Source organism: Calonectris borealis, chromosome 5, assembly GCF_964195595.1.
Source record: "Calonectris borealis chromosome 5, bCalBor7.hap1.2, whole genome shotgun sequence".
In the NCBI taxonomy this organism is placed as follows: domain Eukaryota; kingdom Metazoa; phylum Chordata; class Aves; order Procellariiformes; family Procellariidae; genus Calonectris; species Calonectris borealis.
This window is the reverse complement of record NC_134316.1, coordinates 43,936,278-43,956,218: the sequence shown is the minus strand read 5'-3', so window position 1 is coordinate 43,956,218 and position 19,941 is coordinate 43,936,278. Positions and strand designations below refer to the sequence as shown.

General features: G+C 49.1%; 1 protein-coding gene across 3 annotated transcripts in view; it reads left to right on the top strand.

The window, feature by feature from the left end:
- SPINT1 (serine peptidase inhibitor, Kunitz type 1) overlaps positions 1 to 19,941 on the top strand; it is a 37,366-nt gene that overhangs the window by 8,206 nt on the left and 9,219 nt on the right. Inside the window, exons 3-7 of one of the 3 annotated variants that reach the window (XM_075152168.1) lie at positions 227 to 342; positions 1,182 to 1,970; positions 2,128 to 8,744; positions 8,927 to 9,399; positions 18,532 to 18,683. In XM_075152168.1, the coding sequence (XP_075008269.1) occupies positions 8,970 to 9,399; positions 18,532 to 18,683 (582 nt within the window). In that variant the 5' untranslated portion in view covers positions 227 to 342; positions 1,182 to 1,970; positions 2,128 to 8,744; positions 8,927 to 8,969. Of the gene's footprint in view, positions 1 to 226; positions 343 to 876; positions 915 to 1,181; positions 8,745 to 8,873; positions 9,400 to 18,531; positions 18,684 to 19,941 lie in introns of those variants that run through there. The other 2 variants (XM_075152169.1, XM_075152167.1) reach the window with 2 other exon arrangements.

Sequence of the window (19,941 nt, the reverse complement as noted above, 5' to 3'; positions counted from 1 at the left end):
TCGTACTATATGTTATCATTGCTCGGTTTACAATTTCTTTCTTACTGGAAGACAGGTTAAAGGTCTGCAGCATTATTGCCCTATGCCATTTTAGAAGGATACGTGTGAGCAGCGCTGTTGAGAGGAACAGAAATCAGGCTGGCTGTATTTATGGGGTGCCAGGGCACTGGGACACCTGCGTCCCCTCTAGACGCTGCATCACCCCTCTTTATTCATCTGTTCCCAGAGCCCTTCAGCGACCTGCCCAGGGAGCTGCCCTATCGAACGGACAAACCAGCTGAGACCCTCCATCATGAAGCAGATCCAACAACGCCGGTCTCATGATTTATGTGGAAAAAGCAAGTAAGTCTCTGCTGCTCCTGGCAGCCAAGGTACTTACAGTTTGGAGACCAAGAGCCAGATAAACCAAAGGAAAAGCAACCAAGCCTTCTCCTACTGATAGCTGCTGCCGGGCAGCATGGGGCAATCTGCAGGGGGGCTGGTCTCCTCTGGAAGTCATACCCAGTCACATTCCTGTGCCCAGAGGGATGGTGTAGCCAGCCAGCAGCACCTTGTACACAGGGTGATAGAAAAATAGGCAGGGCCATTCCAGCCCTTCTTTTCATCCTGAATTTGAGCAAAAAATAAAAGCCTTTTCTGACAGAAAATTCCACAAAATGCTGATCCTGAAACTTGCTTCCACATCAGTGAGGGATAAAGTATTAAAGTATACCTGAAACTGGTATCATCTTCTCTGCTTTTCAGACAGCCTAAAACTTCTATTTAGAAGACAGCTCTCAGCTATTTAATTTAAGCAGCTTTACCTATTTTTCCTCATTGGTTGGCTGTATCCTCCCTCTAATCTCATTCCTAAAACTGTCTTATTTAAATTTCGCAGAAAAAATCCACGTTGTGAGAGGCTCAAAACATACTCAGTAAGTACAGATTCTTCAGAGATTCTTAACTGTTAGAAACCTTGCCAAACCCATTGAACATCCTATAATGTGTTTACAGCTGTTGACTTTTCAAAGGTTAATATGCTGGCCCAACACGGGCAGATTTTCACAAGGTAACTCTGGACCAAAGGACACACACTGCCAGGTGTCAAGTTCCCGTCTCCAAATAGAAGTGCTCTATTTTGGTGTTCAAGGACTGATATTTTTTAACAGGGGAAAACAATCTATATTTTCTTTCGGCCCGAGAAACTGCAGACAGGCTGGCATTAAGACCAGCGAAAGAGGACCAGACTTACAAGAGAAGTTACCTGGCATCCCTGACTCAGTCCAAAAATTTGCAGCAGCTGAAGGGCCAGCAGGGAAGTTGCCCCCTTCCTCCATCCCCTGTGCTGCCTCTGGTGCTCCTCGTTGAGCAGGTCAGTTCAACTCTACATGAAAGATGAGGTTTGCCCTGTTAATCTTCTGCCAGCACAGTTGAATTTATGAAGCACGGGATCCAGAGGTCACAGGATAGGTGTGAGGAAGAGGGAAAGGGGAATATAACCTGCCCTAATGGCTCTTCAAGCAGCTTGAGTGGCTCTTGACTTGTAACCTCACTTGAGCGTGAGCAATGCGCCGAGATACCACATCTGAAAAGGTCCACGACTCACCCCACCGTCCGTACTCTGTCGACAAAGTAATAAGCAGACCCCGGTGCCTTCGTGCTGCTCTATCAGTGTCACCCTACAACGGAATAAGACGTTCAGAGGGGGATGTCAGAGGCCTTCTCAGGAAAGCTGTGAGCCAAAATAAGCCATATTACAGGATGTTCATCATACTGCTTTGGCTTATCCGAGCTTAGTCATGAATTCTTTGTAATGAGAAGGTGGCAATATAGAAATAAATGTTTACAGATAAAGTAGGCCTCCTCCAGTAATAAACTATTTAAATCTATCATTAAAGCAAGAGGAAGAAGCGAAAAGACTGTGTGCAAGATCACTCCGTGAGGGTGTGGTAGAAGTTCCTGCAGACACAGGATTGGGTGCCACAGGCAGGGTAAGTGATATTGTCCCCTTTGAACGAGGCAGCATCTCCTACGGGTGCAGCAGCCACCTGCCAGTGCTGGTAAGTGCCAGCTGCCACCAAACAAGAAGCAGCTGCATGACTCTTTTCACAGTGCTGCACCCCATCCTGTCCTTTCCTTGCATCACAGCAGATTCAGGTGGCCAAAGGGAGAGAAGGACATTCACCATTTTGTCTGGACATGCACAGTGGGGGGATCTCGGAGATCTCAGGCATGGCTGGAAGATGAGATCTTACTTGCAACCTAGTTATCTCTCCTTACAGACTTGGGCACACAACCTGGACCAAAATTTCAGAAGTGAACACACGTACTTGGGCAACTAAGTCATCTAGTCGGACAACCTGTTTTTTCACAAGAGCTGCACACACGTAAGCTCCAATGGACCTCCTGCTGCAGCTGCTGGTGATCATGCCCTCTGCAAATCTGCTTGTCAATTATGTAGCTGAATAAAGGGCGTTTAAACACGGCCAACACATTTGAGTGTTAGACTGAAACACTGTGCCTCAGTGTCCACATGTGTGACCTGGGGTTGCTGCTCCTCCAGGCCTGCCCTAAGAGTGAGGTTTTGCCTCTGAAAGAAAGGGGGGATTTGATACTGTGGAGTTGGGCTTTTGTGACTGTCTATGGCCCCAGAGAGGGCCACCAAACCAAGCTGAGCATCTACGTCGTAGTGCCAAGCAGCTGTGACACTGATCCAGGCAGCAGAGCAACCAAGTGCGTGAGGCAGATCCGGTTACGCTCCTCTGTTCTTGAAGCTAATAACCTCCATCCCACACCTGTGACCTAAGCTGGTGCTTCTCCTTCTCTCCGAGCTGGCAACTGTGGTGCGTGCTCAATAATTCAGCAGGGCGCCAGCTCATCTTTCCAGAGAACCAGGTCGGCCCCTTTCCCTTGAGTCCCAGCCTAGAGAGGAACGTTTCCCTTCAGGACAGCCAGAAGCCACTCTCCACCTGTTTTAGAAAATAATCACTTTCCCTGTGGCTGCAAACATGATAGTTAATACAAATTAAACCAGGGAAGACAGCAGAGGTGACTTTATCAATACTACGTTGACACCACAAGGTAAAGAGGTTCTACACCCTCCTGTGAGCAAGAACAGGCACAGAAAAAAGTTGTGCGGATCAGAAAATCTAGCCAGGGCTGGAGATTTAAAAAATCCAGGGCCCCGAGTGAGCAACCCCAGTACACCCAGCATCTTGACCTCCATCACACACTTCCCTCTTCCTCCAGTGTCTCCACAGGAGCGTGGAAACCAAAAAGGCTGCACCATTGCCCCAGAGCTCTAGCAAGAAGGGGGAGAGCGCATCATCTCTCGCCTTCAACTCCTGGAGACTTAAGGAAGCAGCCAGGGGTTTCCAGCTCACACAGTCCCCACCTCTCACCTGAGCAGTACTGCTGCCTTCCCACCAGCACGCGGAGAGCAGCCTGTATATTCTTCAGCCAGGCGATCGATAATCAGTCTTACTCTTCTCCCCCGACAGTCTTGCCTTTCATAAGGCAACGAAAGGGCAGTGAGAAGGAAGAATGCCGAGAGACAGAGGAAAACATTTCCCAACTTAGTATTTGACTGATCAGCCCAAAATTGCACTATTTGGCACCGACTCAGAAAACAGACAGGTCTCAGCAATAAGGATAAGAGGTCAGGGGAGCCTGCCTGCCTGCCTGCCTGCCCTCCTGCCTGCCTGCCCTCCTGCCTCTGTTACTGGCAGTCAAGTGAAGCGTAAAGGCTAATGGCTCATCAGCAGCTGAGAAGGGTAAATGAGAAACAGTTGTACTTACTGCTTTGGCACACCAGAGGAGTAGCAAACCCTGGACTCCCTCCTTATTTAGGTAATTAATTCTGCTTATCTGTGTCCATCCTCAGTCACCCCATAAGTAGTGGGATGAGTAAGCATCTCCAAAGGGAAGGAAGGCCCCCCTGCCCCCTTGAATACTTAGGTGAAGCTGACAACATGAATTAGATGCCAAATGGATTATTCGGGGATCTTTGAAAACCCGGCCATGTTGTTTTGTTGCCCTCCCTCTTGTATTGCTTTGCTGTTGCCCTACAGAAAGAGGCCTGCGGCACTGAAAGCATTATCAGTGTTTTCATGTGGCGCAGAGATTTCAGCAAGTCCTTGAATGGAAGAGTTGGAGACAAGAGAAGCACTGGCTGAATAGATGAAGGGGATCTTCCTTGTTTTCCAGCCTGCTTTCAACATTTCAGGCTTACAGAGGCCATCTGTATAGTTCTTGCACCAAGAAGTTTATTGTGAGCCGATCCCCTTGAAAGGGTGCGATGACACCTGCAGGGAAATCGCCATCTACAAACACAGAGCAGCCTTCCACGGGAGGCACTGCCAGCTGGCCTGAAGGTGTTGAAAGTCAGAAGGTTCCCGGGAATGCAGTCACTGTGGGAAGCGATGGAGAAGGAGAGGCCATGGGGAATCCCATGGCCGATCCTGTTCCACGCACAGGTGCTGTAAAGAACAGCTCAGGTTGCCTATGGGGACTTCAATGGGAAATGTTAAGTTTATTCTAGTTCCTGAAAATTGAAGGTTCTTTGCTTCACATTTCCGTACCTGTCTCCCTGTAAAGCCTAGCGTAGACAAGACAAAAAGGCAGATACTTTCTTGGTGTAACTAGTCTTGGCACTATTTTCCCTTCTTCCTTTCCCAGTGCTCCTGCCCTTAAGGGTTTACCTTGGCCAGCAACATTAAAATAAAAGCCAGTGCCATGCAGGAGAGTAGACAAGAACTTTACCGAAGAAACAATATACCCTCATTGTAACTCCCTTCCCCAAAGCTACCCTGGATGCAATGGGAACGGCTCTCGGGAGGACTCAGCAGCCTGTCATCCTTTCCCTTGCTTCATTCCAGAGGACCGGTGGTTAGTCACGGCCCGATGAGGTCCCTCCCTGTCTCCTTCCTTTGCCACATCTCTGTGCCGTCACTTGCATCCGGGTCTCACCCCTAAACCACACCAGGAGGTTTAACCTGAGGCAAATATAACAAAACAAGCAAGCGAGCAAACCTGTCTCCCAAGCGTTAATTATACATGGAGCAGTTCCCAGGTAAAGCACAGCAGAATGGATTCGTCTGCAGCAGCCGGTGGGACAAGCTGCTGTCAGGAAGCCATCGCAGACGGCGATGCCACGGAGCTGGGCTGCACAGCGGGGCAAAGGGGACCTGGACCAAGTCTTCCTTGGTTTTCTGCCTGTTGGGGTGACATCCTGCTGGAAGGTGGGCATCCACCTGCCGATGGGTGCTGGGGTCTCCGTAGCGATCACAAGAAGGCAGGCAACGCAGGCTCCTGCTCCGAGTTTGTTACAAGCCAGGCGTGTCTAAGAGCTCTTATAATCTTAGTCAAATATTAAACTACGGTGTGGTTTACCCCCCCGAGTCATCTCCTGAATAGTTGCTGCCAGACTGAGAGCAGACACTTCTCAAAGACAGACAAACGTTAATGATGACTCACTGTTTCAGGACCCCTTAAAAACACTCCCAAGTCATAAAATCACACACCCTACTTTCCTTTCACGCTAATGCGAATAACACACGGCTCAGCTGAAGTCGTGGGAAATTATTCCTTTGGCAGAAGATGAGGGCTGCGATGGGATTTCCAGGTTAGGAGGGCAAAGAGTACGTTACTGAGTTGGAAGGAAAGCTGCTGCAACAGAGAGAGGTTCCTAGTAGAAGTCCTTGATCTTGGGACTGATCTCAATTAAAATTTTAATTACTGAACCTCTCCAGAAGAAACTGGGCATATTTAGAAACTGTGCTACTGGCACAGAGGTGGGATGCATCCCTCCTACAGTGGAGGACCAAAAATGTGATCTTTAAAGGTCAAATAAACAAGCCAGCCTCATCTGCTAAGCAGAAAAAAAATGGGTCAAATTTAAGAATATAGAGAATATAAAAAGTAAGATTGCATACTTAGGAAATTGTCATAAAAAAATTTAGCTGGGGGCTGATCAGCTAAAAATGGCAGAGAGAACAAGACCAAGATCCATAAAATATGCACTGTTCATAAGATGGCTCAGCAGTGAGCCTATGAATGATACTAATATGATCCCAAGATGTATTCAGCAATGCATTTCCAGCAGAGAGAGAGAGAGGATTAAATACCTGGTAATGGTGATTCATTCTTTAGACTGTGGCATAGAATTGTGTAACACACATTTAATAATAAAAAACCTGAAACTGGAAAATGTGCAGAAAAAAGGCCACTAGGATAACAGAGGGGAAATGGAGACTCTACCATAAAAGAAGTGATTGAAAGATGACGGCTTGCTTGCACTAGCAAACTGAAGGCTGAGGTAGGATATGATTTCACTAAAATAAATACAGCTGAAGAAGACAAAAGGAGAGAAGATTTTGCAATGAAAGGACAATACTACACAAGCAAACTGAATATAAAGTAACTATAAATAAGTTTAGGGTGAGCAGCAGAAAACCTTGCAGCAGGACATTAGCACAGCCTTCTGCTGAGAGCAAAAGCTATTAAAACCCCCTACTCTAAAGGCTAGGCTTGATCAGCTTATGATCAACTTACCCCTTCATTAACTTTAAAAAAAAAAAAAAACACAACAACAAAAAAAAACAAACCAAAAAAAACCCACAAAAAGGGGCTAGAGATGCCAATCAAGGTGTCCCCCCAGCTCTGTGTTTGTAGGAGTTATGTTACCTGGCACGAGCAGAAGAGACGTCACGTCCTTCAGGTTTGCAGGAAATCCCTGACAGAGATTTTGTAACACAACACTACTGCTGAGGTAGATTGGATTATCGCCAGTTAGACAAAAATACCAAACCAGACTGTTTAGGGGCAGTTCTGCCAGTGCGGATATCCGAGCACGGTCGCTGGTTTGCAAAGGGGATGGGGCCAACCGCTCCCTGAGCAGCACGCTCCTGTGGCAGGGAACCGCACTGAGTCTCCCCTGGCTCCAGACTGAAGGCTTTAAATATTTATCCAGGAAAAAGTCTCCTCCATGTTAAATACAAGAGGGAACCCCCAGCAGAGTGCCTCAGGCAGTGCAGAATAAAAGGAGGAGACAACCTCGTTGTTGTTTTTATTTCTCCTGCATGTTTTTAGAAGATGTGCAGGACAGCGAGGTCAGCTCTCCCTTTACGGCTTGCATGGTCTGCAGGTGGGTCCTAAAGACCTGGTGTAGAGATGGGGTCAGTGTGGAGTGGGAGACACCCATGCTGCTTCTGACAAAGGTTCATATAGCAAAAAGGAAAACAAACATCTCTCTGCTCTGCAGCCATGCATGTTTCCTACTGCCCTACCATCTATTTTCATGGTTTAGGCTTTGCCTGTATTTTTTTTTTTTTTTTATACCCTACCATAGCCAGATGAAAGCAATTCCCTTTTCCAAACAGAAGTCAGTAGTATACACAAATGTCAGCATCAGGCCATAGAAAGTCATGAGAGGTATTGAAAAATAATATTCCCACAACATTACATTCCTATAGCGTTTGTCTGTGACAGCCAGGAGGGGGAAACATGTCTCTAAGCTCTCTCAATAAATCCCGTGAGGATACATGAGGCTGGATCAGAGGTACAGAAAGAAGTAGCAAGAATTGAAACTCTGGACACCAGAACAGTCCCCAAAACCGCAAAGCCAGCTGCTGTTTGAATCGTAGCTGCTGCTCACCATCTCTTTTCGAAGATATGCCACTCAATACCATCTCACATTTGCTGCTGTTTTTTTAAGTGATGCAATATTTCATTACAAATAATGTCCAAGCAAATTACAAGCACTCCCTGCTTTCCTAAGGACTACGACAGAGGGCTAAGAGCAGTTTACCCAGGGGCTTTAGGACTGTTTACAGGCAGAGGGGGGTGGATGACACTGGTGTATCTGCTGAGCAGAGGAATTTGATCATGGATCTGCAAGTAGAAGCAGGAAGAGAGAAAATACATGGAAGTTATGGCAGGCAGCCTTTGTGTTCCCGTGGCCCCAAACAGCACCGTCCTGCAAGTCAAGGGCACTATAAATGGACCGCAACTGATCTCTACGAGATCGAGGAGAGTAGTGAAATGTTGCTCGTCAGTGGGGGGGGTGATTACTAAAAGTTTTGACTCCTGCGGTGCCAGGGCTCCCGCCACGCAGGCAGCCCCCCCGCACGCTCCCAAGTGCCTTCACCCAAGAGGAATATTGTGTCCCAAGAGCAGGGAATTCATGATTTCAAGATGCCTGCACTGGGCACAAAACATCTCGCAACAGCGATGGCAGCGGGTGCTGTAGATGCGGCTGCAAGGTTCACCCATTCAGGTTAGCAAGACCTGGGCTAATGGTGGCCCGAGCCACACGGGAACACGAGGGCTATTGCCAGAGGACGCAGACAGCGTGCTCCCCGGCTTTCGGTTCCTTCAAAGCACGGGGATGCAGGAAGCAGCCGGCTGGTGGGATGCTCATCCGGAGCGGGTACCCTTGCACCTGCGTGAGCGAGAGTACCGCTCTGGGCTCCCACGGGGAGGGAGTGGAAGAGGTATCACCAGAGGAGTGGAAGATGGTATCAGCCCAGCTCTCCTCCCCTTCCTCTTACGTAATTCAGCATGCAGGGGAGTGACTTGATTTTTTTTTTTTTTTTTTTTTTTTTTTTCCTTCCCCCTCTCTCAGGGAATTGGTTTTCACTTCCTGCACTCTCCGTGCCTTTGTCTCCGCTGGACGCAGCTGAAGGCACACCTGAGGGGTGAAGGCACGGCGGGGGGACGAGGGGGACACCCTGCTCCCAGCATCGGTTTCACCGGAGACCGCCCAGGTGGGGGGCTGAAAGCGGATGCCTGGGGATGAGTTGCAGGGTGGGGGGACACATTGGCCACCCCAGGGTGAGCGGAGACCCGGAGCGCGGCGAAGCCGCGCTCCGGGTCCCCGCTCGCCCCGGGGTGGCATGCACCTGGATACCGTCCCTTTTAGCTTCATCTATCTTCTCCCGTCCTTTAGGAAAGGATTAAGGACTCAAGGCAGTGAGGATCGGGGTGTGAAGATGGCCAGAGGGAGTCCAGGTCCATGGTTTGTGCTCTGGGTCTGCTTGGTGCTGGTGGTGAACGTCGGCGAAGGGCAGGAAGAAAAACCTTTCGGTGAAACGTGCCTGGAGGACTTTACGGCAGGGGTGCCAGATTTGGTGCTGGATACAGACGCCTCCGTCCAGAATGGAGCCACCTTCTTGTCGTCCCCCATGGTCCCTCGGAGCAGGGACTGCATGAGAGCCTGCTGTAAGGACCCTGCTTGTAACCTGGCTCTCGTGGAGCAGGTCCCGGGCACAGAGGAAGACCACATCCAGGGCTGCTTTCTCCTCAACTGCCTCTACGAGCAGGCTTTCGTCTGCAGGTTTGCCAGGAAGATCGGCTTTCTCAACTTCTTGAGGAAGGACGTGTACGATTCCTACCTGGCAATGCAGGATCACAGATCTAGTGGTAAGGTGCCCGTAATGGATCTGTGCAAACCGGGGCTGGAAGAGCACTAACGGCCACTGGTGCCAGCTCCTCCAGCCGTCATTTGTGCAGCTCTACTGCCAAATGGTCGGGATAAAGCGATGTTAAAGATGGGGTTTCTATATGTCCCTCTGCCGCAAAGGTTTTCCCTAACTTTGATAAACTCACTTAAGAGCTGTGCCTCAGTTTACCTATTAGTAAACGGAGAGGGACTTGTTCTTTAACCCATTTGAAGCGGGTGGAGCGAGTGTTTACCAAATGCAGACTGAGTTTTTGATACTTGACAATGTAGAGAAAAAGGTACTGTTTTTCTTCTCCCTCCCCCCAGGCCTTTGAGGTTGGAAAGTGAAATCCTCTAAAAATCTACACACCACCCGCGTTTTAAAGGGCTGCATTAATCTCTTAATTGCTCAGGGGCTGGAGGCAGGACGCAATCCACTTACTTACCTTTCATTTTGCCACAGCCTGAATCTTGTGAGCAGCAGCCTGGATGGTGAGGTGCCTCGGTATCGCTCTGCTTGTTGGGGCTGGTCCTTGCTGCTGGGGGAGGGAGAGGGAGCAGCTGGGGGAGGCTGATTAGAAAACTCCCCCTTTGGAGGTGGGTTTCTCCTCTCCAGTCCCTGCTTCCCTGCTCTTGAAAGATTGCACCTGGACCCAGAAAACCAGGTGGAAAACAAACTAATCTGGAGCTGGCTGCCTGCCACATGCTCTGCCGTCTCCAAAGAAATGCAGTGTGTTCAGAAACGCTGAAAACACGGCAATTCCTCCTTTTGCCTCCTTCTTCCATGTTTTGGAGGAAGCCTAACGAGGCTGGGACGTCTCTAGCCTGGCTGGGTCTTTGGCAATCATAAAGAGTTTATTATATGTTGATGCCTGGGCAGGGCTGTTAGGGGATATCTGTATGGGTAATCCTCCTCACACCCCCTCCCAGCCCACCCGTGGCGGGGAAGGAAAGGATCTGTGAAGATGACAAGAGGAGCGTCCAGGTGGGTGCATGGGCTTGGGCTCGATGGCGTGAGCTGAACAGGTCTTTGATCTTCTGCTGGGATGTCCCAGCCTGTGAGCCTTGTAGGTGCTGGAGGTGTGAAATGGCACCAAACCCCACACTGACCACTTTTGTACATCCTAAGTAGCAGTGTGGGGGTTTCAGAGCAGGGCACGGCTCCTCTGGAGCAGCCCTTGGGTGTCGCTGCTTTAAGGAGCAACGTGGCAGAAGTGGTCCTCCTGTCCTCTCTCCCTCCTAGTTGCTTCCCACTGCATTTTAGGGCCTTCTGGTAAATCTCTATCCCACTGTTGCAGTAGTTGTCCTGCGTCTCCATTCCAGGCTCAAAATCTTACCACAGGAACTGCGGTTAGCAAGGAACTGAAGCCCACGTCACCAGGACTGGAGGTGACATGCTGGCAGCTGTCTGAACTCCTATATGCTTTGTTGTAGGAGGAAAAGGGAATGCATCATCTCCAGTACATCCTGATTTCACAAGATTAGATTAAAATACAATGTAGTGTTGAGCAATTCAGTCTCTTCACCTCTGTGGACCAGCACCCCATACAAGGAGACTGCAACCCCCTCCTCCCTGGGCTGGTCCCAGGGCCTGGCATCGCATGTGTGCGGGTCTCTAGAAAGTGTCCCTGGGTCACCGAGCTCTCCGTGCCACCAGCAGCGCTGTGTTTGCCAATCCACGGCACCTAGCTGGAGCATCCCAGCCATCGAGACGCAGGTGCTGCCTTGCAAACCATCCCTAATGCTACTTTCACAGATGCTGGGATGGCCGTGGTGGAGCAGGAAGACCCAGGAGGGCTTATCAGCGAGAAGTGAAAAACGTGCCAAAAATGCTGTTAGGGATACTCTGCCTGCCGAGGCGGGCATGCCCCTCCTCGCTCACGTAGGGCTTGCGCCACGATACCGCTGCGGGTGTAGGAAGGGCTCGGTCCCTTCTACACCCCGTGTTTGCGCTCTCGGAGGGTGCAGGGTGCCAGGCAGGTCTCCAGCCGTAGGATAGACACTGGGAAGCTCGTTACTTCGTGTTTGGATCGGGCTGCAATGGGAGTTTTCGATGGGAAACTTGTTTCCCTCCTCTCCTGAAATTTTTAGGCATTGTCTTTGATGGATACCAAAAGCTTTCTGAATCACCTTGAATGACATCGGAGGGCTGGCAGGAAAAGAAACAAAGGACTATTACTGTTTATTAATCCAGAGCTGAAAAGGAGTTATTTTACTGGAAAAATAGCAAATAGTAACGAGGGCTAAATCAGACCATACGAGCTGGGCCCTCCTCCCCACGGCAGTCGATGAGACACTTAATGCAGATCTCGATTTTGGTTCAGATCCAAACAAAAAACTCCAAAACAAAACCCCAAGCCCCCCCAGCCGTGATGCTGGAATTGGGTCCACGCAGGAGGAAGGGGCCTGTCTGGGCAGGAAGGCTGGCTGCCAGCGGGGGGGAGAGGGGAAGGGTGCGAAGGTGCGGGTGCAGGAGGCCAAGTGAAGGAGCCTCTGGGCGCTGAGCATGTCCTCCTGGCAGCATAAGGGAGCTCTACAGCATTTTTGCTTCCCGACCTTTTGAGGATGCCTGAAGAGGCCAGGTGATACGAGTGTTAAGGAAGCTGTTTTCGGCATGTCAGGTTTTCCTCCTAAATGTTTATAGGCAAAAAATCTTGGCCCAGATTTCAGACTGGAGACAAAACTGTCTAGTCTTCCTGCCGTATCGCTGTTAAAATATGAAGGTCTGTGGCTGCTCTGGAGCCCAGGGTATTGTCAGCCCCCTGAGACTGGCTCTGAAGGTCTGCAGGAAGCTTATATGCTGCTTTATCATCCATCCCTTTCCTTTATGTGCTGCTGTCAGGCGTCCTAGGAGCCTTTAGGGTATGCCTACGTGGCAATCTTCAGATGTCCTCTGCAATAATGAGGATTAAAAGCATGTTTTTTCTAGTGAATAGTGAAATATATATTTAGTGATCCCAGTGGATGACATTAAACAAAAATGCCACACGTTGCAAGACCCACGCTACTACTACAGGGAGCAGACCTGTTGAATTAAGAGGTTTATATGTGCTCAGGAGGAGACCAGATAACACCTGAAAGAGAAAGCACGGCTGGGGGCTGCTGAATGGGCAAATTTAATCTTGGAGTGTTTCCGGAGCCTGATGGAAGTAGCTGAAAGCTGGGAGAGCATCACGGGGGAAGCACTGTGTATGCTTGCCCTGTTCTTGCTCTTGCTCGAGCATGCACAGCGAGACCGTTGGCAACTGAACACAGGGACAGAGGCACCCCTGCTGTAACCCACTGCGGCCACTCTTTCGGTCTTACGACTTCAGGAAAACCTGTGGGTACAGGGAACAAGGAATACAGCTGAAATCCAGCTTCTGCACATCATCTGAGCATATTTTCAGTATTTTGGAGAACACGAGTTTCTGAGTCCTTTACAAGCTGGTGACGACAGCTTGGCTCTGTCTCTCGCCTGTTCCAGCTAACGTACAGCCTGAAGTCTCTGATGTTATTGTTAAAAGGCACTATCCTCTTAAACGATTCCCCAGCCTGAACTTTGATGCGAGTTTTCTGCCTGGCTCATTCGGGAGGGGCAGGCTCACCATGCACTTTATTGGTAATAATGGAGCCCAGTGTTTAAGTAACTACCCCGAGCTTATTCTGGTCTAGGCAAACCAGTTCTGGGTGTGAAACTGGAAAATAACCTCCCTGAACCTTTGTCCGTTTCTTGAACTGAACCTTTTGTGGTGGTTGTGAAATGCTGGGTGACACTCTCCTCCTCCTGTTGAATTCAGGGCTTGTGAGTGGGAGACGGGAAGCGCTGGGGAACCGCAGAGTTCCGGATGCGTCTGCTCCTGCCTCACCGTGGAGAGAGATTTGCAGGTTAAAACTTCGGTAATGCATTCAAAAAGGAGAGTTCCCCAAGTTTGAAGCTCATCCCTCTTCAAATGTTTGGTCCCGCGCTGGTTTCCGTTCTACGGACACGGTGCAACTAAAATGAGCGGTGCTGGGAGCCTGGCCGGGGCTGAGACAGGTCCGGTCACGGGTCTCCCCTTGGCTGATGTTGCTCAGCCCCGAGCCAGCTGCTCGTCCTCCAGCACCCAGCTCGGGCCAGGAGAGGGGGAATTGCAGCTTCAGTACCCACGGCACAGATTCAGAGGCTAAATACGTACTGGAAGGGCCCTCGGAGACCACCCCGTCCAGCTCCCTGCTCGGAGCAGGTGATGAGCGGCTTCCGCTCCACTTGCTGTGAAATTTCTCTTTGTCACGCAGAATTTACTGAAGTGCCGCGTGTTGTGGCTACCTCACGTCTTGTCTCTGGAGCTATTTAAGGAGACTGGAGGAACAAACCGATCTTTACTAAAATGGCACAAAGACCCGCGGGAGAGTCTTTCCCTCTGCCCGCTAAAGCAAGTTGGACTGGTTTCCCACACCCTGAGGAAGGATGGAAGGAGCCTGGCGGCAGCAGCAGATTGCATTATTCTGAAAATATAATCCGTTCAGTCGTGCTGTATTGTTTTAGAGAGGTTAAGTTGACTTGCTGTGTGCACCTCTTACAAACCACTATAGAAACCTCTAGAAATTAATGCTGAGAGCTGCTGGGCTCTGCATGAGATGTCAGAAAACTATATGGCTTTATCATGACTGTACTTGCTGCCCAGCCAGGATGAATCCCCGCAGAAAGAGCCTGTATTTCTCTTTCTCCAGGCACTATGTTGCATTGCCTTGTTCCCTTCTCCCTCTCCCCCTCCTCAGGCAAATTAACACTGTAGCAGCAGCAGCAGCATCCTTCATTACCAATGGAGAGTTTTCTACTGTTGATGGGCGAGATTCGAATAAACCCTGCCTGAAAGCTGTTGGCTTTTGAATGACTTCCCTGGAAGCAACGCAAGAGCAGAATTTTAGCATTTGTGGGGAAAGCTGTGCTGCTGCCCGCCTCTGCCCACCTGCTTTTGCCGCAGGCAGGCTCAGCTGGCTTCTGACTGCTTGAAATCTCCGAGGTTGTCTCTCTCACGGACGCTGGAATTTGGGTGCCCTCATTTCTGTGTCCTGTCTCTGCTACTGGCCTGCCCAGTGGCTTTCAGCAGCGGCTTTTGTCCCCAGTGGGGTTCTTCCCTTCGCAGTGCCTCAGTGTCCCCAGCGCAAGCCGCACTCGTCTCGTTTGTAAGGTGCTGCTGCAACGGCAGACAACAGCGGTGACCATGAGAAAGCTTTCCAGCTCTTTCTAGTGGCAACCTTAAATCATTCTGAGGCGTTTTCACGCACTGCTTTATAGTCTCAAGTACTCAGGGTGTATCTGCATGAGCGCTGGAATGGAGGAAATCTGGTTTTCTGTGAATTTGTGTCTCGAGGGCAAGAGCTGGTATCTGAGCTCCAAAAGAGAAATCCCCAAACTGGGAGCTTTGCAAGTGCTTTCTGCTGTGGGATTTGACTGGTGCCTGCATGTTCGGATAGCGAGGTCCCTGGTGGGGTCTCTCCCCCCACCTAGATGCTTACTTTTGCAGCCCTTGTAGGAATTTAATATCTTTTAGATTCCTGTTCCCCCATCAACTTTGGTTCAAGTTTACTCATTGTTAGAGGTGAAGCCAGACAAACCACTGACTGCATAAACCTTAAAACTAGATGAAATTTTTAAAAAAGCAAAAAACAGGGACTGAGGCATGAATACACTGTGAGCCATATAAATTTGTTTTTAAGCATTTTGGATTTACTCTATCAAGCTTTTCTCCGGGATCATAAAGAAAAGATATTTCACCTTCTGATGTATTTTATAAATGGAAGCAGAAGTTGTCACTTAACGATGTGACTCCAGGAGCATGTGTTCCACAGTAAAGAGCACGACACAGAACAGCATCATAAAGCTTTACTCTTCCTGTTAACTACAGAGTTTTACAGCAGAAACTTTCCATAGTCAAAAGAGCATTATAGCGAAACTTTCATTTTGCAAACAGGCTTTCAGAGCAAAACAAACTGAACGGAGAATCTTCCTTCTACGAGCAGTTTGTTGATCCTCACTCTGGCTCAGTCAGCACTCGGGTATCATAGAATCATAGAATAGTTTGGGTTGGAAAGGACCTTTAAAGGTCACCTAGTCCAACCCCCCTGCCATGGGCAGGGACATCTTCAACTAGATCAGGTTGCTCAGAGCCCCGTCCAGCCTGACCTTGAATGTTCCCAGGATGGGGCATCTACCACCTCTCTGGGCAACCTGTGCCAGGGCTTCACCACCCTCATTGTAAAAAATTTCTTCCTTATATCTAGTCTGAATCCACCCTCTTTTACTTTAAAACCATTCCCCCTTGTCCTGTCGCAACAGGCCCTGCTAAAAAGTTTGTCCCCATCTTTCTTATAAGCCCCCTTTAAGTACTGAAAGGTTGCAATAAGGTCTCCCCAAAGCCTTCTCTTCTCCAGGCTGAACAACCCCAGCTCTCTCAGCCTCTCTTCATAGGAGAGGCGTTCCATCCCCTTGATCATTTTTGTGGCCTCCTCTGGACCCACTCCAACAGGTCCACATCCTTCTGGACATGAAGCTCAGATGGAGAAAAGCCACGTTGCCACTGAAGGCTTCATATAGTCAGTGTAGCAGAAATAGTCCAAAGTCACTGAGCTTTCAAACGTCCTGAGGAGAAACGGGAGAGACTTGAAAATGGAGTCCTTCATTTCTAGCGGGAGTTCCTCCTTGGCAGTCACTGCACATAAGCAAATACTCTGACTATTTCTCTGGAGGTGAGGAGGGTCCGGCAATTTGGCTAATCAGAGATGGAATCTGGAGAGGTTGCTGACCCATTGATCAGAACCAACCTTTTACTTCACCGTGCAATCCGCAACCCAAAGTAATTAAATTGACCTGTAGAGAAATATGTGGCCTGCAATTTTTTTTTTTTAAGTGTACATGCTTAAAAATTATAATGAAAAAACATGATTTGGGATTGTTGTGAGTTAATGACCGGCCTCTGCAGTGCTGAAGAACTGGTCTTTCCCTTGTGCAATCGCATCCACCTACTGGGCTCACCCTGGCAGGAGGGCGGCAGGGAGCAGGCTGCGCTTTTCCCTGGCAGGGTCATGGTGTTTGCCTGGGAGGAATGGCAGGAATGTGTCCCCTTTCCAGGGCTGTGGGGCTGTTTTTCCCTGTTTGGTTTGGAAGGCGTTGCCAGCTCCAGTCATTGCTTTCACCTATGAGTGTTCTTGTGGCAAGACCGCTTGAAAATAAAGCGAAACTCCCTTTATTTGTTCTACTGGCCCTGCTCAAAACCAAGAGGTGCCAGACTTTCTTGGCCCTGCTTGGCGTCTTTCAGCAAGCAGCCTTTGTGCCTGATTGAGACAGGACCCGTCACTCTGGGATGCAGCCCTGAGGAAAGAGCAGCAGGGAGGTATGCCTCACCCAAAACTGAAAGGACACCAGGGTGGGCATCTTGTGATGCAGGTATTGTCTTCCTGGCCTCTTTTAGTCCAGCTGGGTATTCTCTGCCTATTTTGGTGGTTGGATCAAGCTCGACAGTATGAGCTTCATCCCGTATTGTTCCCACCGATTACTTACATGAAAAGATGGAATAAACGATAAAACCAGTGACAGACTGCAGAGAGCACACAAGACCGGTGCGATAAATGTAACCAGAAGCCCTGCAGCTGCACAAGCTAGAAGTGGCTGACCTCTTCTCATGCAGTAAAACCGCAGCCCCGTCAGCCCGGCGAGGAGGGAGATAAGCTGCAGGGCTGCAGCTGGGGAGCAGGCTGCAGGGGGAACCTCCGAGGGCTGCTACGCACATACCCTCCCCGATTCTGCAGCCGAAGAGGCTGAGCGCAATGCTCGAACGTGGAAACAAGGGAAGGTTTGTTTCCCCTGTGGCTTTCCGGTGGCAGCAGCATTTGTAAGACCAGGATAGAATGAATTATGTCTTCATTTGGTAAAAGATACTAGAAAATAGAAGATTCTGGGTGGATTTGTGGTAACTGATCTGGAATACGTGTTGCAAAGCCCTCTATCCTACTGAGTTTAGTGATGAAAGAACAAAACAGTAGCTTGTTTGGAATGTCAGGTTTATTTGTTGTATGCCTTACGTTAAAGGTCCCTTAAGTAGGCTCTAGCAAGAGTCAGCAGCTGGGACCTGAATCCAGAAACACTCAAACAGGGAATTCGGAACAAGTCTACAACAGTGAAAATAATTAGCTGATGGAGTATTTTTCTTCGGGGTTTGGGCACTAATCCTCTTCTTCAGTCACAGTCGATATAACAGTGTAATGGTAGCGTGATTGATATCTAGCTTATAAATGACGATCGATGCCTTTACAAAAGACTCAGGCTGAACTTGAACGTTGAGTCTTGGACTTGGTACAGGCGCTACCAGGTGGAGTTTTATGGGTTGAGCTATGCGGGAAGGCTGCGATCAGAGACGTTCAGGCCGAAAGGAGTTCTGAGTCGGGCTCAACGGTGTCGTTGTATAGGCTGTTCTTGCTGGCACGGGCAGGGATCAGTTTTCATCTCTTACAGTCTGGAAAAGCATTTAATGGATTGTGGAGGCTGCTGGTAAGCTAATCCGTGGAATGGCACAAAAATAATGATCTCATGAATGGCATTTGTGTGCTTTTTTTAAGGCACGCGTGTCAGAGAGTAGGGTGGAAGATGAGGTGGAGGAAATCCCACATTGCATAGCTCTGGTTAAGTACGCTAACATAGTGCTTAGCGATGGTGGTAGGAACGATGAGAATCCGTTCCACATTCTTCAACACCCACATCAGGTCATCTCCCTAAGCGAAGGGTGGAGATTGCTCTGCGCTGTTTTGCGAGGATGCGGTCCGACGGTCAGAAGCACAATGGCTGCAGCCACAGGGACACCCTCTTACGGTGGTTCCTGTGGGCAGAAGCGGTCAGGGAGCCAACTGGCTCAAAGGCACTACCAGAGTGGGTTGCGGAGTTACCAAATTAGTGAGGGCAGTAATAACGGTATTGATTGCCTGTTGCTTGCTCAGGCTGCAAGAAGCACAGCTGTATAAAAGTGTTTTCCTTTCAGTGGTTGAAGTCTGTACTGATTTAGCCTGGAAGAATCTCCCTCCCTTGTCTTCCTGTAATGGAGACAAGGACCGGACACTTCAGCCTCTTACCCAAGCCTTGTTCTGCATTTCTTCTGCAGATGACCATCCTCCGATAGCCCGCACTGGCATGGACATGAGGGTACAGCCAGGGGAGCCAGTGATGCTGAGAGGCACAGAGAGCACGGATGACCGAGGGATAGTCAGCTATGAATGGAAACAGGTCCTCGGCGACCCCTCCGTGGAAATGAAGGTAAGGAGCTGCAGGAAGGAAGCAGCTTGCTCAGCGTCACCTGTGGTCTGCACTAGGTTGGGCTCTCACAGCCACTGACTTAGAGGTCACCTTGTCCTTCCCTCCTCAAGCCAGTCCACCCACGAGCCTGTTCCCAAAAGCTATGGAGCACTCCTCGTGGTCGCTCCCACCCTCTTGCACACTACTGGGACGTGGCATTTCTTGGCCTCATCAGGTCTCAGGCTCCCTGCACCAGGATGCCATCTCAAACCTTCCTGAGCAACACCTGATCTGCCTGGCTGGGAGCACCCGCGAGGGCAGCAGCTTCGGTGCACGAGCTGCCCCTGCTCCTGAGCTCCTGTAGTTCAGTGAGGGGCCTGCCCTTAGTTTTGCTCTGCTCCGCTTTGGTGCTTCTCCTCCTCTGGCTGTGAATAATCTAGTCTCAGGCTCTGCTTCTGTTCTCCTGGGGCTTTTCCTGGACTTCGCCTCTCTTTAGAGCATAGGTTCCTCCTCCTATTTTATCTGAGCTGGAGCAGAAGTCATGTCTCCAAGAGACACCAAGATCTCTGGGGTGTGAACACTGCCTATCTGATAGACGTTAAATGTGAATTGTGGCTTTAGAAGAGCTAATGATTACTGTTAACTTCTGCAAAATGCTCTGGAAAGCCTTGGAGCTTTCCTATGGAGCTCTTGTGGTACCTTTTGGAAGAATTAGCAAATGAGCGCATCAGGCCCACCGCTGATGGGTGCTGAGGGGGCTGTGGAAATCTGGAAGTGCTCCTTTCCTTTTCCCTTCCCCTTAGCCCAAGGAAAGCAACTTTCAGGGGGGAAAGAAAAAAAAGAGTCCTCTAGCATTATGCTGTGTTAACTACATTAAGTTGATATATGGCAACACTCTGTTCTCTTGGAACCTAACCAAAAAGGCAGATAGCATGGAAATGGAGGCCCAATATTGTTAGCAAATATAGGAAAAAAGTTCGTGTCAATAATATCACAGCTTTCTATTCCGACAAAATAATTCACTCTCTTTTAGAAACCTCTCAGCAGGCAAAGAAATAGGCACTCATTTCCATCTCTAAAACTAAATATACTTGTCATATTCAAAATGAAAGAATATATATTTTTTAAATACACCTAGCTTATTTCCTACGTACTGAGTAAATGATTCATAATAGGTTTTATTTTTTAAAAAGTAAAATAAAAACTACAGGTATTTCAGCCCTCTCCAAAGATTTTTATTTTCCCTCGTGCCTTCACAATGACCCAAAATATGAAATAT